The 25,932-nt window shown below is 42.7% G+C and overlaps 1 protein-coding gene across 1 annotated transcript; it reads right to left on the reverse strand.

Moving 5' to 3' along the window:
• Positions 1-15,322: 15,322 nt before the first annotated feature.
• Positions 15,323-24,310, reverse strand: LOC120044093 (metalloproteinase inhibitor 2-like). The gene is made up of 5 exons (XM_038988682.1): positions 24,067-24,310; positions 22,786-22,856; positions 22,090-22,192; positions 15,605-15,726; positions 15,323-15,451 (listed from the first exon to the last, which is right to left on the reverse strand). The coding sequence occupies exons 1-5, from the start codon at positions 24,194-24,196 to the stop codon at positions 15,323-15,325; spliced, it is 555 nt and encodes a 184-aa protein (XP_038844610.1). The 5' UTR covers positions 24,197-24,310.
• Between the last annotated feature and the right edge of the window lie 1,622 nt (positions 24,311-25,932).

Genomic DNA, 25,932 nt, shown 5'->3' on the forward strand with positions numbered 1-25,932 from the left:
TGTTGAGTTTATGGAAAACATAAGTTAAGAGACTATTTGTGGTATATTCTCTAAAATGATTGAGTAACACTTGACATGAGAGTAAATTGTTTGAATGATGTCTTTGAGGGAGCAAGCTCTGTTGGTAGAGCATGGTGCTAAAGCCTGTGACATCTTGGGTCTGTAATGGATTTTATGTTCTCTCAGATCCCTTAACACCCTGAAACCGATGTTTGACTAGTGTACCAGAAACTGATTATTTCAGTAGTTAAACCATGTTTCCCTCTATTTTGTAGTGATCAGGGCAACAGTGGTTGGCGTGAAAGCTGTGTCTGGTAACACCAACTATGACATCCAACAGATCAAGGTATGATCAGCCTTTTTATGAAGTGGTTGTTCCTTCCTGCACTGAAACATTGAAGCCCCCTGAACCCCAGTCTGACAGATGGTACCAATTTTGACCACACCCTTAAATGTTTGAAGAGCTGGATAGGTATAAGCAGTGTAGTTGTGGAGCTTCCACCATTTATTTAAAGGGCTTATTTATAGAAATGTGTCATGCCTTTACCACTGAGCAAGAGGCATGTTTCAGTCAACGCTCCTACCAGTCCTAGACAATGGTGACATCATCTATATGAATTCAGATGCCACTTCATTAAAGCAGTTAGATGCAGTTTATCATAGTGCACTGCTCTTTATTATGGGCGACAGGTCTCGTACTCAACACTACATTCTCAACTAGGAAGTTGGTTGGCCCTGTTTGATGTCACGTAGGTTGATACATTGCAATATTTAAATGTATTAATCCCTTTACAAAACCTCACTAACGAACAGCATTACTAACCTTTAGACATGAGTTACCACACCCGGTCTAAGGGATGAGTAACTTTGGAAAGTTCCTTCGGTCTTTACTCCGTTAGGTAAATACTTTTTGTTTTTGCATTTGTGGAACAAAGGTGTAAAACTGTCTGGGCAATTCAAAGTGTTGAGGACCTTATTACTGGTGTGTTTATGACTGCTTGTATTTTGATGTGTAATTCAGGGCTCCTCTGTAAAAGAGACCAGTGAGGTTAAGCTGTCCGTACATGCCATATAGAACAAACTATATGTAGATGTTTGACGGATCCTTTCTCTCCTTGTGATTGGCTAGATGTTCAAAGGGCCTAACCGGGATATCCACGTCATCTTCACTGGAGGTCCGTGTCGTGCGTTTCTGGAAACCAACAAGGAGTATCTCTTCACAGGTGCGGTCCTCACTAGGTTACCCAAGTTCTATTGCCAGCACTGGTTAGAAATGCTTACAGCCTCATGGCCTACTATTGACTTCATCTTGTATAAGGAAACAAGTGCTTTAGAAATGACCTTCTCTACACTTTATAATAACTTACAAATAACTAATGCATTACTTATTTATGAATAGCTCCGGGCTGCATCGGTACATTTTCCCGTTGCAGTTTCCCCCAGGGACAGATCTGGACTCACTTCCCACAATCCTAACCAAATGTGGAAAGAAACTGATTCAAGTACATTGTCTAAAGCCAGCTTTACCCTACACCCCATTTTCCCTACAGCATATTGATGACTCCGTCTCCTTTGTCTGCAGGCCGGTGTAAGACATCTTTGAATTCGGTCCATAGAAAATTGATCAGACAGGAGACGCGTGGGAGAAAGATTCCAGAAGGAGAGGTGACCTGTTCGAAGGAGAATCGCGATTCAACTCACCCAGGAAACTGATCAAAAGAGCTCGAAACTAAAAGGTAAGCAGATGCCTGTTTAATCAAAATCTGTATATTGTATTATAGCCAATATCTAAATTGTGATCAGGAGTACTAGGGTGAGTGTGAATTGTTGTTAAATTTATGTGAAAACTGTCCGTAACCGAAGGCATTGTGTAAAGATATCTGCGAAGTATAAAATCAAGTCGAATTAGTAATCTGGAACTAGTGGAATTGTTCTTCAACTAGGAGTATCGGGGATAAATCTAAGCTTGATGCTGTTCAAGTCGAATTAGTAATCTGGGGCTAGTGGAAATGGCACCCCACTAGGAGCATCGGTGAGAAATCTAAGCTTGACATTTCGGGATTCAAGTCGCATTAGTAACCTGGGACTAGTCGAAATATTCTTCCACTAGGAGCATCGGGGAGAAATCTAAGCTTGAACTAGGAGTAATGGTATTAAACCTGAAACTCTCCAAATTAATGTGGGTGGTTGAGCGTTCCACGAGACCGATGGCTACTAATTAGCCATATGCTAAGTTGAGGCTGTGTTTAAGTGACCGCCGAGTCAGAATGTGGGAGCTGCTGTGAAGCAGCTATTTCTGCTGATAAGTTGACCTGATTTTTCCCCCTCGTGCTGTTGGTAAATCCTTAAGGGTTAAAATTAATTTGACAATTATTTTAGAAGCGCTAGAATATACTAGTATATTGTCCCAAAAGGAAATTTCTGAAATGTTTTGGCAAAGTATTTAATTAATCGAAAAAGTTAAAAGCAATAATAACTTTCGAATAAAATATCCTATAATTGTCATTCCAATTATATAAGGAGCGCTTGAATTCATTAGTATATTGTACCAAAAGGACAGTTCTGAAATATTTTGCCAAAGTATTTAATTAATTGAATAAGCGAAAAGCAATAATAATTTTTGAATATAAGTACCTAAAATTGTCATTCCAATTATATCAGGAGCGCGTGAATATATTAGTATACTGTTCCAAAAGGATATAGCTGAAATATTGTTGGAAAACGGAAAAATAATTTACTGAAGATACGGAAATTACATCGCTGGTTTCGATCAAGTGACGGGCTAAGCGCACCAAAATAGTATAGACCCAGAAATAGCTTAACGACAAAATGGCCACGACCATCGTCCCCAAACACAAATTCAATGAATACTTAGATCAGAGAATGGAAGACAGAGCAGGGGGGAGAATACAATATAAAGCCATTAAAAAGATCTGGGAAAAAGTGAGGCTAAAATGGACGCAGGCAGGTTACCTTAGTGGGGCGGCCCCATCAAAAGGGCAACTCCTCACTATGGAGAAAGAATTAGAGGAAGCAGTGAAGGAAGGGATAGAAAGTGAAGTTGAAATGAGCAAAGAATTCACGTTCAGCGCTGAAAGAAAAACGAAAATCCAGAATAAATGCACAATCACACATCACATTTGTCAACACTGACAAAAACATGGCAGACGCACTCAATGCTGAAGAAGGTCTACCCCACTCCTGTGCAGAAAGAGCTGCACAAGAACTGAAACTGAGACCTGACCTGGGGAACGAACCACTCACCAACCCGGACCTATGGTTATACACAGATGGATGCTGCTATAGAGGAGAGGAAGGGAACATAGCAGCATACGCAGTGGTGCAGCAGCTCCCGGATAGATCACATGTGACTTTGGAATCTGCCATCATCCCACAACCTGCATCAGCCCAATTAGCTGAAATCATAGGTTTGACACAAGCTCTGGAAAGAGCTGAAGGAAAGACTGTAAACATCTACACCGACTCAGCGTATGCTCATGGAGCAGTCCATACTGATGGACCACAATGGGTTAGACGCAACTTCACCATAAAGGACATCAACAACTGAAAAACAGAGTCAGCGAGGGAAATGGTGCAGCTGACAAAGCAGCCAAGAAAGCTGGTGGATACACCCCGAGACAAATGATACTTCAGATCCAACCAGCTCGGACTGAGCTCACAGGGCAACACATAAAAGAACTCCAGTTTTCAGCAGGACCCTATGAACACTCAGTATGGGGACAGAAAGGGGCCACCAAAGGACCTGATGAACTGTGGAGATGCCATGATGGCAGACTAGTGGCCCCTGCAAACCTCTGTCCAAAACTATTACGAGAAGCTCATGGGCCCACACACGAAGGCAAACTGAAGACTTTACAGAAGGTGTCCCACATCTGGTGGCACCCCCACATGAAAGACATGACAGATTTGTTTTGTGACGAGTGTAGCATTTGTGGTAGCCACAATCCAAAGAAACCATATCAAACGCCCATGGGTTCATACCCAGTCCCAAATGCTTGTTTTCAGGACATCAGCATAGATTACACAAATATGGGGCAAGACAATGTGACAAATGGAAAAAGGTACCTGGTAGTTATGGTAGACAGGTTCTCTAAATGGGTTGAGGCAATACCAACAGCAAGGGAGGATGCAAAATTGGTCATTAAGTGGCTGCAAACCGAACTCATACCAAGGTATGGAGTTCCAAGGCAAATCTGATCCGACAAACGGGTCCCATTTCAGTAACCAACACCTGAGACAGGTGGAGGAAAGATTGGGTATTGTGCACAAGTTTGGGTTAGTGTACAGGCCACAATCTCAAAAGTCTCGTGGAACGCGCCAATCAAATGTATGTGCAGGTTTGAAGTTGATTTGGGTTGAAGCCCTGCCCCTGGCGTTGCTGGCCATGAGAGCCTCGCCAGGTGCAGGCACCCATCTCTCTCCTCATGAGATAATGACTGGTAGAGTCATGCCGGGTCCACCAAGGGAGGGAGGTCATATGCCCGCCCTTGATGTACAACAAATTGTAATGTCTGAATATGTGAGAAAACTGACGGAACTGTCTGCAGCTCTCTCCAAACAGATTCACAAGGTCCAGGAGGGGGAGCTGACGGGAGATCCGCCATCACTGAAGGTAAAAATTGGTGACTGGGTGGGGTAAAAGTCCACAAGAGAAAGTGGCTGGAACCCAGGTGGACTGAACTGTACGAAGTGAAGGAGGTTACTTCACACTCAGTTCAGGTCAAAGGTAAATCAGGCGCACCTTGGCACCACCTCACACATTGCACTCCAGCTCCAATTCCTTCTAGAACACTGACAGAAGTCAGAGCTGATTTAAACAGCTAAATTCGATTTTAAATGAAGACATTCCTGACTCAGGGGATGCGGCATCAAACTCCGCCTCCCCTGCAAAAAGAAACCTCGCCCAGTTAGAGGGACATTTCTCCCTCCCTGGGCAAGGCTAGGGATATCTGGCCCCTTATTCCCCATGCATATAATATTCCTACTGATATTTGGGGTGTCCCTGGGCACTTTCACATGGTTAATAGAATAACTATAACCGGATCCCCATGGATGTATGTCACGGACACTCTAGTCTAACTAGGTAATAACAGATTTTTAAAAAAAAATCAAAAAATCAAAATTTGTAAAACAACAGTTAAAATAAGAAACTAATATGGCTCAAATTGAGAAGGTTGAATAAGAGTGGGTGGAGAGCTGTGCAGAGAATGGACAGAAGATGGCAGTATTGCAGCACTCAACGGTCTCCCAGCCGACGGGGAGCCTGGTTGAGTGCTGGTGACATAATTTTGTTTTTTGGAGTAAACATTAAGGTTAAGGGTTTCCGTGTTCCCAGAGATAAGATATCTTAAAGGAGTACACTTATATATATATATTAGGAGGATTATTTTCTGAGTTTTATTTAGACGAGGGATTTTTTAAGATAAAGGGTTCTTTTAGTATGTCTAGATATAGTATGGAACACGAATGTAAGGAGGTGATGTAACCTTTTGACCTATCTTCATTGCATTTTCCGGTGACTTGATCACTCACGGGGAAATGTAGTGAGAATAATGAATGTGTCATTTGGGATACTAGTTTTGGGGTAAATTGATATAGAGTTTATAACTCTTGACCATAAGGTTAGCATTTGTATTGGCCATTAGAAGATAGAGAGGTTTAGTAAGGTTATGTAAGGACTTTAGAGATTGACACTATAAGACATGTTGTTATTTTTAAATCCATGATTTCAGATAAAGTCAAAACAGTGAGACACTTAGTTAATATTGCAAAGGAACACATAGTTGTTATTGACTATTAAAAAAAAAAGGCAGACAGAGGGGTCTACCCCGCACTGTTGAGACCTTGAAGGTTTGAGAGCAGAGTGGGGAGGGTGGACCAGGAAATGAGCAAGGTAGGCTGTGAAATAAGATAGGAGAGAAAGGGTTTAACATATATAAGCAGCACAGATACATTTCAAAGTAGATAAGTCACTTGACAGAGAATTGGAAAAGAATAGATATGAATGTACGCCCAAGGGAGAATTGGATATGCGGCGAATAAAAGGGACGTTCCTATAATATGATGTACTAAGTCATTATTTAGAGTAGGTAAGGTTGATACCTGGCCAGAGCCAGGTATCAAACGGGGGAGGGTACATTGTGGTCTAGGATAGGATGGGGCCTATTGGATAATAAACTTATTTAAAATTAAAAATGTCTAGCTAAAAAATAGGCATAGAAGTTAAATATATAATCAGAAAGAACAAATGAGAAACTGTTTGTTAACCAAACCTGTATGTCCAAGATTTTATGCATTGCAGGTGAATTAAGGGAGAAGGTGAATCACTCGACCTGGGGGCATATCGCACTTGGAGGGTGAGACACACTGACACTGCCGAATGATCACAGAGTTTCGGAGAAGAACCGTTGCTAATAGAGCTCGGGGATCAACTCCTTAATGAAGAATCCCTGACCCCGACCTCTCAACACTGTGTACGTTCATAGAAGTGAAAGTGTTGTTTGATCTCTGGCTGATGATGTGTTCTCTGGGAGAGGGTGGGGTTTTACAGGACTGCTTGTAGTCCTGAGCTGTCTGATTAGGATACGATGGGGATGTTACCATCACAGTGCTGCCAGAACCACCACCAGTTCCAACGGACCAGGGTTCAGCCGGCCTCCTCCACCACTTCAAGACCAAGTCCCACACCACCACCTAAGCTCTCCAATCCGGTACAGGTAATAAATATAAAAGACATCTCAGATAGTGAACATTTGGGGACTGAAACTGGTTATGAGGAAAGGGAGAATATGTGGTTGGCCTACAAAACACTTAATAGAAAGGACGGTGTCGTATGTGGACATGCCAGACCTATTCTGGCTGCTCACCCATTTGTCCTAAGTAATGGGGAAGGTTGGATGTGCATATTGGAAAGTTCAAGCCAAATTCAACCCTGTGTAAAACTCTGAGTCTTGTGTTCCCAGAAGTCCCTCCCCAGAAGGCACCGTGGGGAGTTAAGGCATATGGGGGATATTACAGCTGTATCACTGGTACAGGTAGAGGTATAGACTATGGAAGGCTCCTTACTACTACCTGCATCACTAATGCCACTATTAACTAGAGGTGTTGCTGATGTATGGTGGATGTGTGGACCTGCCAGGCGGTTGACCCCATTTTGAAAGGAAATTGTCGTTGCACATGTGTTTTGGCCAGTCTGATACCACCATTGCCTATTATTGAGGTTATAGCTAATCAACTTCTGGGAGCTGCACATGACACAGAGGCCTGGGACCAACCCAGGAGACGGCAGAAATGTGACGCTCCTTGGTCCGAGGGTACAGATAACATTCACACCAACCTGTTGGGGGTCCCAATAGGGGTCCCCCACAAATTCCAGACATTAAACAGGAATGATGGCCTGTGGCATCTGATGCCCATCATTGGCCCAGCTATTGTTGATGCTAAAACAAAAGGTCTGGATCAATTATATCTACTATAATTAATGATGATTTGTTAAACACACCCACACAGGACTTACAGGGATGGCTGAACAATTGGATGCTACCTCTCAAACCAGTAGACACAATAGACTAACACTGGACATAAGTCTGGCCAACCAGGGAGGTGTATGTAAAAAGATTGTAGAACAGTGTTGCACGTTTGTTCCTAACAATACTAGTCCGGATGGGAGCATTTCAAAAGCTCTGAGTGGGTTGGCAAGGTTATCAGTGGAGATGAAGGGTCTTGCAGGTGTGGAGGAGAGTGGACTGTTCCCCTGGCTGGGTGGTTGTTTTGGTAAGTACACTGCAATGATGATTACTGGATTTCTGACACTAGTTGTTGTTTTTCATTTCTGTGTTGCCTGTATCATACCTTGTTTGAAGAAGTTTGTTACAGATGTGTAAGGGGCCTCTGGTATGATGCTGTTGCTTGATGCTCCAGTTGGAGAGGCTGATACGAAAACAAGCTTCCGCAGGAGCGTGGGCTGGACAGAGGAGGACCCTTGGTTTGCTGTAGTTGATGTTGTCGAATGAATAAAAAGTGATGTTTGTCCTCCCTATTGTGAAGGTTTGAAGTTCCCGGGTGGCGACGAGCCCACCTGGTACAGGTTGCATAGAGGGATGGACCTGAGGGTTTAACATATTCTCGTTTTTTGGGTCACGAATGTGTGGTTGGCCACTCCAGGTGTAGTTATTGGAGTGGTCTCCTTTTTGGTCCTTGCTCATTTACGACTCAACTTACATTGATGCTATTGGTGTCCCTAGGGGGTGCCAGATGAATATAAACTGGTGGACCAAGTGACAGCTGGGTTTGAATCTTCTGTCTGTTGGTGGTGTACAGTTAATAAAAATGTGGACAGAATTAACTATATTCATTTTAATGTCCAGAAACTGGGCAATTGGACTCAACAAGGCTTCGAGGCGGTCCATGGACAATTGGCAGCCACATCCCTGATGGCATTTCAAAATAGAATCGCGGTTGATATGTTATTGGCTGAACAGGGGGGGTCTGTGCAAAGTTTGGTGAGCAGTGTTGTACTTTCATTCCCAATAACAGCTACGGATGGGAGTCTGACTGTAGCATTAGAGGGACTTCGTGCCCTTAATGGTAAGATGAAACAGCATTCTGGAGTGGACACTTCTATGTGGGACTCATGGATGGATGCCTTTGGTAAATATAAGACGCTGGTTTCCTCTATCCTAGTATCTATTTCCGTTTTTGCAGGCATTCTTGTACTTTGTGGATGCTGTTGCATTCCATGTGCGCGGACGCTTGCTAGCCGTGTTATCACCGCCATAGACCCTAGTCAGGAAAGGGCCCAAATGTTCCCATTGCTTGATGATGGGGAAGCTGGACCTGTCTATCTATGAGGACTAAGATACTTTTATGTCACGTCTCTTGTGAGACGTGAAGAGGGGGAATCAAAATTTGTCTTCTGACAAATTTTAACTAGTTTAATCACGTCTATAAGACGTGAAGAGGGGGATTTGTAAGAAATTGTAATAGATACTGGAAACTAGTAATAACAACTTCTCAACATAAGCCATCTTTTATATAAAATACACACACTCTTCTTTTCTCTTGGACATATGCTGGACTCATTAAGACACCAACCACAGACACACACAACTCCCCTCCCCCATGACAACCACAGACACACACAACTCAAGGTTGGAGCACAAAACAAAGAACTATCTCAGGAACCAATGGAACGTTGACACCAGGCCTGATCAGGACTACCCAAGACCCAGATCGACCAATCGGAAGGCCAGACTACTAGATCAACCTACTTCATTCAATGCATATAAAAAGCTGTACAACTGTTTAGACTGCCTCTTTCCTGACGATTCCATACGAATCAGACAGAAGGAGCCGTGCTGCACGCTTTGCCTGATATCTTTACATGTGATTAAACGGCCTTATTATAAAATTATCCACCTTGTCCTATGTCTCCACTTGTTCTCCTGTCTCCAGTAAACGTTTTATCAACACCGGCTGAATACTGATGGAACAGTGCATGTCATAATGTGTGACTTCATTCATTCCTGGGAGGCTTTGAGTGACAAGCAAATGAGGAGCTTGACTCTGCGCTACCAAAGCGGCTGCGATTGCACGGTGCGTTAATATTACTATGTTTACACGGCACACTTTCTTAGCACTCTGGTCACCATTGGCAAATGCAAGAGCTACAGTATTTTGGTAATGATCAGTCAGTCATCTTGGTCTTTGTCTCCCTACTCCGATCCACAGATCATCCGCTGCACTTCCCTTCCCTGTCCGATCAGCACCTCAGATGAGTGCCTGTGGATGGACATTGGCCAAAGCAGACCCTGGGACAACATTGCTTGTATCAAGGGGGGTGATGGGTCCTGTTCCTGGTACAAGGGGATGGCACCGCCCAAGTAGTTTCTGGATATTGATGACCCCTAAACTCTACAGGCCATCTACTCACAGAAAAAAAAGCTACAAACCCAAATAATTATGATTAAATGAATTTAGGAAGTAGTTTCCAACAATTACAAGACTTATATTGACTGTTGTCAGAGGACAGGTTGCAGGAAATGGTCAATTTGAAAGAGGGCAACAATCTTATGAAAATGTCACTTGTTGTAAAAGTACAATAAAAACTAACTACAAATATAGCGTTTCAAGTACTCATTTCTTGTGCCATTAATTTGCTTGTTTTAAACTGGAACCAAAGGCATTATTGAATGTGGTCCTGGATTAGTTTGTCTAAACCAGGGCTTCAGCTTTGTTGTCATTGACTAAATTAAACTCATTGTTTCTTCCTTGCTTTATAAGATTTTATTCAGTTGGATGAATATTCAGCTGTTTTATAGTGCTAGTCAGAACTAGCAAAACCTGACTTCTGACTTGCTAACTGGTAGTACAGTGCATTTGGGAAAGTATTCCGATCCCCTTCTGCCACATGTTAAGTTACAGCCTTATTGTAAAATTGATAAGATACAAGTTTTTCAGTCTAAACACACAATGGCAAAGCCAAAAGGTTTAGATTTTATTTGCCAATATAACTAAAAACCCTTATTTATATAGGTATTCCGATCTTTAGCTATGAGTCAAAATTGAGCTAGGCTCATTCTTGATGTTTCTACAACTTCATTGGAGTCCACCTACAGCAAATTCATTTGATTGGACATGATTTGGGGAGGCACCCCTAAGGTCCCACAGTTGACTGCGCAAAAAAACAAGCCATGAGGTCGACGGAATTGTCCAAGCTCAAAGGATTGAGGCACAGATGTGGGGAAGGATCCCAAAAAAATGTCTGCAGCCTCGATGGTCCCCAAGAACACAACCTCCCTCACTGGAAGAAGTCTGTAACCAAGATTCTTCAGCGCTGGCCACCCAGCCAAAAAGCGCATTTGGGGGAGAAGGGCCTTGGTCAGGGAGGTGACCAAGAACCAGATGGTCGCTCCAGAGTTCCTCTGTGGAGAAGGACAACCATCTCTGCAGCACTCCACCAATCAGTCCTTTATGGTAGTGGCCAGACCGAATCCACTCGGTAAAAGGCAGATTACAGCCTGATGGAAGTGTACCTAAAGGCAACTGAAATCAAGATTTACTCTGGCCTAAATGCCAAGTGTCACATCTGGAGGAAACCTGGCACCATACCTACAATGTGGGTTGTTTTTCAGCGGCAGGGAATGGGAGACTAGTCGGAAACGAGGGAAAGATGAACTGAGCAAAGTACAGAGATCCTTGATGAAAGCACAAGTCTGAGGTCCTGAGCAGGTTAAGGTTCACCTTCCAACAGGACAACCACCCTAAGCATACAGCCAAGACAACGCAGGACTTCGGGACAAGTCTCAATGTCATTGAGTGGCCCAGCCAGAGCCCGGACTTGAACATGATCTAACATCTCTGGAGAAACCTGAAAATAGCTGTGCAGCGACGCTCCCCATTCAACCTGACAGAGCTTGAGAGGATCTGCAGATTGAGGAAGGAGTAAGAGTAAGGCTGTAATGTAACAAAATGTGGAAAAAGTCAACTTGCCGAATGCAGTGTACATGTGCCGCGTTCAACCACTTATCAAGTCAGAAGTTTCCTAATTCTGACTAGCATGTGAACGTGGCACTAGACAGTACTCTGATCTTGTATATATTATTTTGGGTTAGGAAACTGTCAGCCGGAATAAATAGTGTTGAGGTCCTTTACGCACAAAATATTAGAAAATGAAAATACTGAAATTTGACATTTAATTAATTAAATATTGGAAGATGACGTGTACAATAGGTAAATGAGAAAGTTGTTTGGATAAGGGAATTGTAAATATAAATGACAAATGTTTAAGATCTATTTTGCCTTATGATTGCTCAAGACCAATTTGAAGCCAGTAATAAGGCAGCAAACTGAAGCATATCACCTTCTCCAAAGTGAAGTTTATGAAATGTTGGCCTTTTAATTAAAACTGCTACGGGATCATTGTCCCTCCCGCGGGACGGTTTAGCTAACGTAGGCCAATGCGATTAGCATGAGGTTATAAGTAACAAGAACATTTCCCAGGACATAGACATATCTGATATTGGCAGAAAGCTTAAATTATTGTTAATCAAACTGCACTGTCCAATTTCCAGTAGCTATTACAGTGAAAGAATACCATGCTATTGTTTGAAGAGAGTCAACAGTTATGAACTTGTTAAGTTATTAACTTCCCTGCAGTACGGATCCCTTTTATGGGATCACTTTCCTAAACAACCGCTAGAATTGCAGGGCGCCAAATGCATAAATATTACTAAAAATATTTATAATCATGCAATCACAAGTGAAATATACCAAAACACAGCTTAGCTTGTTAATCCATCTATAGTGTCAGATTTTGAAAATATGATTTACAGCGAAAGAAATTTAAGCTTTTGTGAGTGTATCAATCAATGCTACAACAGCTAGCCCCAAATTAGCATGGTCACGAAAGTCAGAAAAGCAATAAAATTAATCGCTTACCTTTGATAATCTTCGGATGTTTGCACTCACGAGACTCCCAGTTACACAAATGTTATTTTTGTTCGATAAATATTACTTTTATCACAAAAAAACGCCATTTGGGTTGCGCATATTGTTCAGAAAACCAAAGCCTTGTTCCGTTCGACAAATTCCAAAAAGTATCCGTAATGGTCGTAGAAACATGTCAAATGTTTTTTATAATCAATCCTCAGGTTGTTTTTAACAAACATAATTGATAATATTTCAACCGGCATAACCTATTCTTTAAGAGAGAAAAGGAAAATGGGGAGCCCCTATCTCGCTCGCAGGAACTATTCAGAGGACACCTGACCTCTTTTGAAACATCTCGCTCATTTTTCAAAATAAAATCCTGAAACTATGTCTAAAGCCTGGTCACAGCCCGAGGAAGCCATTGGAAAAGGAATCTGGTTGATACCCCTTTAAATGGAGGATAGAGGGTCCAGGAAACACAGATTTTTTAAACAAAATATCACTTCCGGGTTAGATTTTCTCAGGTTTTCGCCTGCAGAATAAGTATTGTTATACTCACAGACAATATTTTGACAGTTTTGGAAACTTTGGAGTGTTTTCTATCCTAATCTGTAAATTATATGCATATTCTACGATCTGGGCCAGAGAAAATGTCCGTTTACGTTGGGAACGTTATTTAAAAAATAAAATAAAAATCTGACCCCTAGCGCTAAGAGATGCAGTCCTGATACAACATTTTGAGCAGAAATGCAATGGTTCATCGGATCAGTCTAAAACGTTGCACACACTGCTGCCATCTAGTGGTTAAAATCTAAATTGCATCTGGGCTGGAATTATACATTATGGCCTTTCTCTTGCATTTCAAAGATGATTGTGCAAACAAAACATACAAAGAAAAAAGTATTATCTTTCACCAGATCTAATGTGTTATATTCTGCTACATGCATTTCACATTTCCACAAACTTAAGTGTTTCCTTTCAAATGGTATCAAGAATATGCATTTCCTTGCTTCAGGTCCTGAGCTACAGGCAGTTAGATTTGGGTGTCATTTTAGGCGAAAATTGGGAAAAAGGGGCGGATCCTTAAGAGGTTTTAACAAATTACATTTGGAGACTGAAGCTATAGGCTTCTGTAGCCATGCGCAAATGACAGTATAAATCGGGTAAAATGCATTAAAATATAATTTTATTTAACATTCTGGCTTGTAGAGGTGAGGAAACGTTCCTGATTTTAACTCAAATTTCTGCCTAACGTATAATTCAATGTAGTTCATAGTCTGCTTTCCAGACAATGTTCACCCAGGACGGAGTGGTCAAGCACGACTCCAACTCAATCAAATTTGCTGACTACACGACAGCGGTAGGCCTGATTACAAACAGCGAAGAGGCAGCCTACAATGCAAGCATGGGGCGGTGGCGCTGAAGGCAGCAGGGCCGCGGGGAGCCTAGTGCAGTCTTTTCCAACTCTGACTCCCGAGTACCCCAAACAGTACACATTTTTATTGTAATCCTGGACAAGCAAACCTGATTCAACTTGTCAACCTATCAAGCCCTCAATGAGCTGATTGTCCAGGGCTACATCTAAAATGTGTACTGTTGGGGGTCCTCCAGGACCAGGGTTGGGAACACTGGCCTAGTGGTTAGTGTGGCCAGTAACCGAAAGGTCGTTGGTTGGAATAACTGAGCTGTCTGTGTGCCCTTGTACATGGCACTTAACTCGATTTGCTCCAGGGACAAGCATACTAATATCACTGACCTTCTAAAAACACATTTCACTGCACCCATCTGGTGAAAAATACAAACATTTTTGTGGGGGAAAAGCTAAACTTTGTTACAATCAGGAGAAAACAAATTGCCTCACCACTCTGGGACTTTTGACACCTCTGACCAGTCAGATTCTGGGATATCACAGGTTGTGCATGGTGCACGGAAAGTCTAGAAAGCAGAGTGCTGCTATTATTTTAACGGGAAAGAACTCACTCCAGATACACAAGCATAAACTCCTTACAGAAGTGTAACAGCCTAGAATGGGGGTTTAAAACCTACAGCTGCCTATGCCAACACGGCATATCCTACACATATAGCATACCTTGCAATACAATCTTAAATAAAGCTGGCCAAAATGTATACAAGGTTCTCTGCAATTAGATAAGTTTGATTTCTAAACCAGATGAGTTCTCAAATGTCAGCAGCTGCCCAATACGTTGGTGGGTACGCATAGTAGCTGGGTGGTTTCATACCTAACTTTACCATGCTTAGAGATAAATGTCTGATTTGTTCCCCCCATCTACCAAGTACTGCCCTTTTAGAAGGCTTTCAAAAAGCTCCCTGGTCTTTGAAGGTCTGCTAAATGACTGAAATGTATGGACTAGTCATCCCACTAAAGAACATTACTTAGGAATGAGTCCGAGTTGTTTAATGGTCAACGTCATTACATAGGTAAAGCCCTGGTTTAGACCTAAACTACTAAAGGGACACATGTTGAATGTTGCAGATAGAAATGCCATTAGAGCCAACATGATTCCTTTCTTCCTGTCAGAGAAGACAGTTTGTTCTTCATGTATAGAACATAGCATCTGAACTTCCTACATTACACCCTGCTTGATGCTTCAGGAAAACTGATCAATTTACATATATAACCATAGACAACACAGAGCACCATTTGGGGTTTGATAACAGCTTTGGTTCCAGTTAAAAAGCAATAAATTAATGGCAGAAGAAATGAACACAGTGCTATGTGTGATTTGTTTATTCTACAAGAAGTGACCAGTAAGACGTGTTGGTTCATTTAAATCTACACATTTGCAGCTTTGTCATCTAGAGTTACTGAGCGGATGGCTTGTAGAGTACAGGAGTCTTCAATATCTATGAACTACTGCCAAGCACAAGACCCATTACTCTCGATACAGGCAAGGTTTTGGCCATTGTTAGTCCCCCAGTCCATCCACATGCATGCATCTGTGGTGCTGATCGGACAGGGGAGGGAAGTGCAGTGGATGATCTGTGGAGCAGAGAGACCAAGATCACTGATAATTATCCCAATACTCTAGCTCATTTATTTAGCCAATGTGACCAGAGTAATATACTCCCTTTTAGAAAATGTGCTGTGTAAATATTGGTGTACAGTAATATGACTATAATTCCCATCACACACCTTGCAATCGCAGCCGCTTTGGTAGCGGTGAGTCAAGCCGTTCTTTTGTGCAGCACTCACGTCCTCCCAGGGTGGATTATAGCCACACAGTGTTACATGCATCCTTCCAGTCTCCAGCTTGCCTACAGACAGAGGAGATGGAGAGTCAATGTACCATGGGGAAAACATGGTGTAGGGTACTGTTGCCCCTAGATGCTGATCTTGGCTCAGTTTAGCATTTGTTCCACTAATGGTTAGGATACATCCCTGGGTGAAACTTACCCCTGGAGCGTGAAGACATACTGGTGCAGCCCAGAACAGAGATTTCTCATCATAAGTGTACATACTAGTAATAAGTAATGCATTAGTTGTACACATTTCCAGTGCCTATAGAAAGTCTAAGTCCATTGAACTTATCACATTGTTTCCAAGTTACGCAATACCACTGAACAGAAATATAAATGGAAACTCAGGAAAAAAATATATATCCTCACTGTCAACTGTTTATTTTCTGCAAACTTAACATGTTTAAATATTTGTATGAACATAAGATTCTACAACTGAGACAAACTGAACAAGTTCCACAGATATGGGACTAACATAAATTGAATAATGTGGGGGGGGGGGGGGGGTCAAAATCAAAAGTCAGGATCTGGTGTGGCCACCAGCTGCATTAAGTACTGCAGTGCAGCTTATGGACTGCACCAGATTTGCCAGTTCATTCTGTGAGATATTACACTTTCACCAAGGCCCCGGACATTTGAGGGGGAAATGGCTCTAGCCCTCCAATCCAACAGGTCTCAGACGTGCTCAATGGGATTGAGATCCGGGCTCATTGCTGGCTATGGTAGAACACGGACATTCCTGTCTTTCAGGAAATCACACAGAACAATCAGTATGGCTGGTGTCATTGTCATGCTGGAGGGTCATGTCGGGAAAAGCCTGCAGAAAGGGTACCATACGAGGGAGGAGGATAGCTTCCCTGTAACACACAGCGTTGAGATTGCCTGAAATGACAAGCTCAGTCCGATGACACCCCAGACCATGACGGACCCTCCACCTCGATCCAGAGTACAGGCCTCGGTGTAACGCCCATTCCTTCGACGATAAACGCAAAGCCGACCATCACCCCTGGTGAGACAAAACCGTGACTCGTCAGTGAAAGAGCACTTTTTGCCAGTACTGTCTGGTCCAGCAACAGTGGGTTTGTGCCCATAGGCGACGTCGTTGCCAGTGAGGACCTGCCTTACAGCAGGCCTACAAGCCCTCAGTCCAGCCTATTACAGACAGTCAGAACACTGATGGAGGGATGGTGCGTTGCTGGTGTAACTTGGGCAGTTGTTGCCATCCTGTATCTGTCCAGCAGGTGTGATGTTCGGATGTACTGATCCTGTGCAGGTGTTATTACACGTTGTCTGCCACTGCGAGGACAATCAGCTGTCCGTCCTGTCTTAGGCGTCTCAGTACGGCCGGTGCAATTTATTGCCCTGGCCACATCTGCAGTCCTCTTGCCTCCTTGCAGCATGCCTAAGGCACATTGACGCAGATGAGCAGGGACCCTGAGCATCTAATCAATGTTTTCCCCCTCCAGAGTCAGTAGAAAGGGCACTAAAGAGGCCTATGTTTTCGTAACTGTGACCTTAACTTCTTGCCACTATAGGGGGTGCTGTTTCGCATTAGCATAATTTGCTCTCCAGATTAAACTGCCTAGTACTCAATTCTTGCTCGTACAATATGCATATTATTGTTATTATTGGATAGAAAACACTCTAGTTTCTATAGCCGTTTGAATTATGTCTCAGAGTGAAACAGAACTTTTCCTCCCAGTGTGTGAGATTTCAGCAATCTTGGCCTCTGGTTCCAGATCAGTTTTAAAGTCCCTGTAAATCCTATGAGGATACAAACACTGCCCACGCCTTCCTCTAGATGTCAGTAAGTGGTGACAATTTGAATGGAGTCGATTGCGCAATCAGTGCCTGTATAAAACGGCAAAGACCGGATGTACCGTCCCTTTGCTCCCTGCGCCTGACGCAGGATGGACGTTGGACCTCCTCTCTTTCCAAGCTGTTGTTTAGCCACTTATATATCGCCGGTCATGTTTTTACTCGTTATTGGTGTTAAAAACATCATACGGTAGTTAATTTAAACCGTTTTATAGCAATTTATATCCGTTTAGTGCGATTTTGAGGCAGTTCTGTGTGACGCCCATCCAAGAGCTGGGCACGTTTCGGGGTCCCGGTCGAACGTTAGTGGGCATTTCGACGGATAGAGGACATCTTTCGACCAAAAGAAGATTAGACCCAAGAAAGGATACATTGCCCAAGATTCTGATGGAAGATCACCTCATAGTAAGAAATATTTAAGATGATAAATCGTTGTTGTCGAAAAATTTTAAACGCATATTCCGCCATTTTGTTTGGTATAGCTTCGCTTGGCGAACCCTGTATTGCACAGTAAGGATAATTTTAGAAATGTAATTCAGCGATTGCATTAAGAACTAATTTGTCTTTCGATAGCTGTCCAACTTATATTTTTTTTGTCAAGTTTATGAATAGTTATCCATGAGACAAGATCACTGTGAAAGATGGCGTCCGACATTTTCAGGCTAGTTTTGCTAGTATTGTCATTGTATAACCACGGTTGTTTGTGGCTAAATATGCACATTTTCGAACAAACTCTATATGTATGTTGTAATATGATGTTACAGGAGTGTCATCGGAAGAATTCTGAGAAGGTTAGTGAAAAAATTAATATATTTTGGCGATGATAACGATATCGCTCTCTTTGGCTTGAATCAATGGTCGGGTAACGTTTGCATATGTGGTATGCTAATATAACGATTTATTGTGTTTTCGCTGTAAAACACTTAGAACATCTGAAATATTGTCTGAATTCACAAGATCTGTGTCTTTCCATTGCTGTGAGGTGTATTTTTAAGAAATGTTTTATGATTAGTAATTAGGTAATACACGTTGCTCTGTGTATTTATTCTAGTCGAGTTGTGATGGTGGGTGCAATTGTAAACTAGGATTTATACCTGAAATATGCACATTTTTCTAACAAAACCTATCCTATACAATAAATATGTTAGACTGTCATCTGATGAGGTTTTTTCTTGGTTAGTGGCTATCAATATCTTTATTTGGCCGAATTGGTGATGGCACCTGATGGAGTAAGAAACTGATGGAGTTAGGAAAGTGCTGTCTTTTGCTAACGTGGTTAGCTAATAGATTTACATATTTTGTCTTCCCTGTAAAACATTTTAAAAATCTGAAATGGTGCCTTTATTCACAAGATCTGTATCTTTCATTTGGTGTCTTGGACTTGTGATTTAATGATATTTAGATGCTACTATTTAATTGTGACGCTATGCTAGCGATGCTAATCAGTGTGGGGGGGGTGGGGGGTGATCCCGGATCCGGGGTTGAGAGGCGGTAAAAGTTAATTGCCGACCATCTGTAAGCTGTTTGTGTCATAACGACCGTTCCACAGGTGCATGTTCATTAATTATTTACGGTTCATTGAAGCATGGGAAACAGTGTTTACACCCTTTACAATGAAGATCTGTGAAGTCATTTGGATTTTTACAAATTCTCTTTGAACGACAGGGTCCTGAAAAAGGGACGTTTCTTTTTTTGCTGAGTTTATCGTGTTGGTTCCATGTTTCAAGAGTCAAAATAAAAGATGGCAGAAATTTTCCTAACACACAGAATCATTGCACGGGTGCACCTTGTGCTGGGGACAATAAAAGGCCACAAAAATTTGCAGTTGTCACAGTGCCACAGATGTCTCAAGTTGAGGGAGCATGCAATTGGCATGCTGACTGCAGGAATGTCCACAGAGCTGTTGCCAGAGAATTTAATGTTTATTTCTCTATAAGCCACTTCTGTTTTAGAGAATTTGCCCTTCATCCGCCGCCATCACCTCATGTTGCAGCATTATAATGCATGGTCCCATGTCGCAAGGATCTTCCCATAATTCCTGGAAGCTGATCATTTCCCACTTCCTCCATAGGAAGAAATGTAACCCATTGAGCATATTTCAGATACACTGGTTCGAAGTCTTCCAGTTCCAGCCATATCCAGCACCGTCGAGCAGGACAACATGCCACAAGCTACAGCCTAAACTATGCGTAGGTGATGTGTTGCGCTGCATGAGGCAAATGTTGGTTATACCAGAAACTTGTTCTGATCCACAGCCCTAGATTTGTTTTTAAGGTACAGTATCTCCGACCAACAGATTAAAATCTGTTTTCCCAGTCATGTGAAATCCATAGATTAGGGCCTAATGAATATACACTGCTCAAAAAAATAAAGGGAACACTTAAACAACACAATGTAACTCCAAGTCAATCACACTTCTATGAAATCAAACTGTCCACTTAGGAAGCAACACTGATTGACAATAAATTTCACATGCTGTTGTGCAAATGGAATAGACAAAAGGTGGAAATTATAGGCAATTAGCAAGACACCCCCAAAAAAGGAGTGATTCTGCAGGTGGTGACCACAGACCACTTCTCAGTTCCTATGCTTCCTGGCTGATGTTTTGGTCACTTTTGAATGCTGGCGGTGCTCTCACTCTAGTGGTAGCATGAGACGGAGTCTACAACCCACACAAGTGGCTCAGGTAGTGCAGTTCATCCAGGATGGCATATCAATGCGAGCTGTGGCAAAAAGGTTTGCTGTGTCTGTCAGCGTAGTGTCCAGAGCATGGAGGCGCTACCAGGAGACAGGCCAGTACATCAGGAGACGTGGAGGAGGCCGTAGGAGGGCAACAACCCAGCAGCAGGACCGCTACCTCCGCCTTTGTGCAAGGAGGTGCACTGCCAGAGCCCTGCAAAATGACCTCCAGCAGGCCACAAATGTGCATGTCAGCATATGGTCTCACAAGGGGTCTGAGGATCTCATCTCGGTACCTAATGGCAGTCAGGCTACCTCTGGCGAGCACATGGAGGGCTCTGCGGCCCCACAAAGAAATGCCACCCCACACCATGACTGACCCACAGCCAAACCAGTCATGCTGGAGGATGTTGCAGGCAGCAGAACGTTCTCCACGGCGTCTCCAGACTCTGTCACGTCTGTCACATGTGCTCATGTGCTCAGTGTGAACCTGCTTTCATCTGTGAAGAGCACAGGGCGTCAGTGGCGAATTTGCCAATCTTGGTGTTCTCTGGCAAATGCCAAACATCCTGCACGGTGCTGGGCTGTAAGCACAACCCCCACCTGTGGACGTCGGGCCCTCATACCACCCTCATGGAGTCTGTTTCTGACCGTTTGAGCAGACACATGCACATTTGTGGCCTGCTGGAGGTCATTTTGCAGGGCTCTGGCAGTGCACCTCCTGGCACAAAGGCGGAGGTAGCGGTCCTGCTGCTGGGTTGTTGCCCTCCTACGGCCTCCTCCACGTCTCCTGATGTACTGGCCTGTCTCCTGGTAGCGCCTCCATGCTCTGGACACTACGCTGACAGACACAGCAAACCTTTTTGCCACAGCTCGCATTGCTGTGCCATCCTGGATGAACTGCACTACCTGAGCCACTTGTGTGGGTTGTAGACTCCGTCTCATGCTACCACTAGAGTGAGAGCACCGCCAGCATTCAAAAGTGACCAAAACATCAGCCAGGAAGCATAGGAACTGAGAAGTGGTCTGTGGTCACCACCTGTAGAATCACTCCTTTATTGGGGGTGTCTTGCTAATTGCCTATAATTTCCACCTTTTGTCTATTCCATTTGCACAACAGCATGTGAAATTTATTGTCAATCAGTGTTGCTTCCTAATTGGACAGTTTGATTTCACAGAAGTGTGATTGACTTGGAGTTACATTGTGTTGTTTAAGTGTTCCCTTTATTTTTTTGAGCAGTGTATTTCAATTTACTGATTTGCTTATATGAATTTTATATGTAAAAATTTTAGAAGCTGTGGCATTGATATGTTTGTTCAGGAGATTAAAAACCTGAGACTCTAAACATGTAACATGTTGTGCTATATGATGCTCACAAGCTAATCAAGAGTCATTAGAAGGTAAGGGGTTCTTCAAAAGAGAAGATAATACTTTATTTATGAATGCTGTAATTAGCCTAGTGGTTAGAGCGTTGGACTAGTGACCAAAAGGCTGCAAGATCGAATCCCCGAGCTGACAAGGTAAAATTCTGCCGTTCTACCCCTGAACAAGGCAGTTAACCCACTGTTCCAAGACCGTCATTGAAAATAAGACTTTGTTCTAAACTGACTTGTGTAGTTACATAAAGGTAATTTAAAAAATGTAAAGTATTATCAAGTATTTGCTTTAGCAGACCTCATGTTAACATTTGTCAATGAAACTCAATGCCAAATTGTTTACTTGTAGCCCAGGTTATCCTGAAAATAGAAGTAGTAAAACACTGAGGCTAAATCTAAGGGCTGGACATGCAGATAAATGGAAAGCTGATTTGTGGGTGAGTCTCAGGACTGATGGGGTTAACCAGTGCTGGCAATAGAACGTGGGTAACGTATTGAGAAAAGCACCTGTGAAGAGATACTCCTTGTTGATTTCCAGAGTCACACCGCATGCGGCTGGGGATGATGCAGTGTAGATGGCGTGGATAACCTGGTTAGGACATTTGAACATCTAGCCAATCACAAGGAGAGAAAGGATCTGTCAAACATCTACACATATAGTTTAGAACCTCACCAACTACAGCTCTCAGCCACTGTCAGTCTTCACCCTTTGATATTCACAGATCTGTAAGGTGCAAGCAGTCATTTATTCCAGTTACCACACCCAGCCTCAAGGACGGCTAGCTCATGTCTAAAGATTAGTAACCATGTAAGGCACAGTGGGAGTTTTAGTAGAAGGGCTTTATGAATTAAACACAGCAATGTAGCAACCTGTGACATCAGAGGGCCAACTATCTGGTAGAGAATGTAGTGATGGCTTTAATGAAGTGGCAGCTGAGTTCATATAGAGTATGTCACCATAGACTTGGACCAACAGGAACATCAACTGAACTACATTAATGCTTTAGGGAGAAGCATTAAATACAAGTAGACTCTTATGGTGGAAGCTCCACAACTGCACAGCTTTCCCCTATCCATATCCTTAAGATCTGTAAACATTGAAAGGTTGGAGCCAATTGGTACCATCTGTCAGACTGGGGTTCAGGGGGCTTCAATGTTTCAGTGCAGGAAGGAACAACCACTTCATAAAAAGGCTGATCATACCTTGATCTGTTGGATGTCATACTTGATCTCGTTAGACAAAGCTTTCTTGCCAACCACCTTCGCCCTGATCACTAGAAGAGGGAGAAAAGGCTTAACATTATTGAAATCTATTCCGGTATACTGGTCTGTCACACTGATGGTTTAAGGGTGATATGGATCAGAGAACAGTGTAGGATGCTTTACAGACCCAAAATTTGACAGTCTATTCAGAATGTTTGTGCATCAGTTAAGACTCAAGTGTAACATTCTGGCTAGGTTTACACCAAAACAGATGACTAGTCCATTTCCCTCCTGGTCCTACATTCCTAGCACTGGTCTTCTGCTTTTAATTTGACACACCTGGTTTAATCATGCCCTCTGTAGATGATTGGTTCAGGTAGGAAGATGCAGCAGAGTGTCTGGTACAGTAGCTGCTGCTATACGATTACTCCATAGAACAGAACCTCAAGTCTTTGGCACATGGACTCGACAAGGCATCGAAAGTATTCCATAATTATGCCGGCCCATGTGGACTCCAATGCTTCCCACAGTTGTGTCAAGTTAACTGAATGTCCTTTGCGTGGTGGGCCATTCTTGATACACAGGAAACTGTTGTGAAAAACCCAGCAGCGTTGCAGTTCACTTAAACCGGTGCGCCTGGCACCTACTACCATGCCCCATTTAACAGCACTTCAATCTTTGGTCTTGCCCATTCACCCTCTGAATGGCACACATACACAAGCCATGTCTCAGGGCTTAAACAGCCTTCTTTAACCTGTCTACTCCCCTTCATCTACTCTGATTGGAGTGGTTTGAACAAGTGACATCAATAAGGGATCATAGTTAACTCCTGGCCAGTCCATGTCATGGAAAGAGCAGGTGTCCTTAATGTTTTGTAAACAGACCTCAATGTGTAGGCACACTTTATGCCTAAAGCAAAGCAGGGCTCTCAACCCTGTTCCTGGAGAGCTGCCGTCCTATATGTTTCGCTCCAACCCTAATCTAGCGCACCTGATTCTAATAATTTACTGGTTGATAAACTGACTCGGGTTCGTTACAAACGGGTTTGATTTAACATTTACAGGAGCATAGCTCTCCAGGAACAGGGTTGAGAGCCCATCTTACTGTCGCCTACTTAATTCTGTAAATAAGTGTGAGAATATGTAAACAGGCTTAATGAGCATGTCCTAATTATTTATACTACGACCACAGACAATACATAAAATGTTTCCATGCTGTGTATTGATAGCTTCAACATGTGAAGAAAAGCTGAAAAGTGAAATGTCGCCAAATTCGCCTTACCGATATCTGCATCGCAAAAAGCCTGTTGAGGATGCGGAGGGGAGCATCTGCAAGCATCTGCGATGTCTGCGACCCGCCAAAGGAACAGAACGAACAGAGTAATGAAACAACTGCTTACATACCGCGTCATTTGGAAACGAATTATGGTTACACAAATATCACAAAAGGATCCGACTAATGAAAGTGTGAGGCGTAAATTACAATAAAACGTATTTCCCTTCGAAACTGTTCCCAGAACGACGGATAACTCTTACAAATACTTTCCCCTCAACGTAGACATCCGCTATTTATTGCAGGCTGTGAGCTCCTCCCCCAGTCAGAACCCAGCCTATGGTAGGCTGAGCATTCTATTACTCCAGAACAGCAACCATTCATTAAAAAAATCCTCTAACTAATGGCTCAACCACAGGCTCAACCACAGGCTCAACATGCCCGGCTGCCATAAATTGGGGATGAAACTGAAATATCATTTTTTGTTTTGGGGGCTCCCGAGTGGTGCAGCGATCTAAGGCAATGCATCTCAGTGCTCGTGGCGTCACTACAGACCCTGGTTTGATTCCAGGCTGTATCACAATCTGGCCGTGATTGGGAGTACCATAGGGCGGCGCACAATTGGCCCAGCGTCCGGGTTTGGAAGGGTATGCCGTCATTGTAAATAAGAATTGACCTAGTTAAATAAAGGTTCAATAATAAATTGTCTAAGCTTACTGGACTTACTTAAAGTTTTGTTGTTTTCAGTAAAAAAATAAAAACACCTGGGGAAATTTCAGAGCAGGCTCAACTTGCCCAACTGCTCAGTTCACTTGCCCCTGTCATCCCATAAATGAGATGAAAATGGCAGATTGTTGTTAAGCGCCTAAATTGGCTGTACAGTAACACGCTATACATGACATAAGAGCTCAGGTTCTCCGCTTCACAGCACTGGTTTTGACTGACAGCCGTTATAAATTTGAGCACCACAAGAGACAAGAAGATAACACCTTCCCTCCCTCTAATTGGTCTACTTTTGCACATTTGTTGTTGTCTGAGTGAGGGAAATGCGTTAAATTGAGAGGAGTCGATGTGTTATAAAATATGTGATATTAAGGATTATAATAATACCATTTTGATGTCATACAAGCAAACCACTCACATGTCTGTATTTGAAAATGAATGTAATTTACAGTATCAATGTTTATGATCTCTATTTTTTATCCACAGTTACAAGGATGACATGCGTTATAGCCTGGGTTGTCCTGAACAGAATGAGCCTATCTGCGTCATATTGTGAAGAAAAATTGCCACGGAACATACATTTGAATGCTCCAAAGACACAATTCTATTGCACACCAAAGTTATAATCTGTTTGTCTGAAGTGCCCTTTGAAAGCCTCCCAGCTAGCACATTTGGTTCCTTGGAGGTGGTGGAAATGCAGGTTTTTGGTTTCCCATTGGTTCTGGGAACAAAGCCATCAGCTTCCTGACTGGTAAAATGTATTGTTTTTTAAACATCCTGAGAGCTGAAATGTGAACTTCACCTGTTCCGGGAACATTTATTTTTAGGTTGCAGGGAGGTTCTGAGAATGTTTTACTATGGTTCCCTGAACGTTTTCCTGGGAAGTTTTATTAATGTCCTGAAAACAGAAATGATAGGTTATTTGAAGATAATTCAATAACATTCTGAGAACATGTTTCAAATAAGACTTTTAATAATACTGCTAGCTTAGTTTGACTGTTTTCAACTCTAAGCACAGATAGGACACATGGAAATTAATTTGCTTAGGCATTCATTTTTTGTTGTGGAATCTTCTGTTCTCTATCCATGGAATTAGTCCACTGTGCCACCAGGATGGAGCTAGCATGCTAAGTCATACAAAGCTGTTAATAT

This window comes from Salvelinus namaycush, chromosome 3, assembly GCF_016432855.1.
Source record: "Salvelinus namaycush isolate Seneca chromosome 3, SaNama_1.0, whole genome shotgun sequence".
Lineage (NCBI taxonomy): Eukaryota > Metazoa > Chordata > Actinopteri > Salmoniformes > Salmonidae > Salvelinus > Salvelinus namaycush.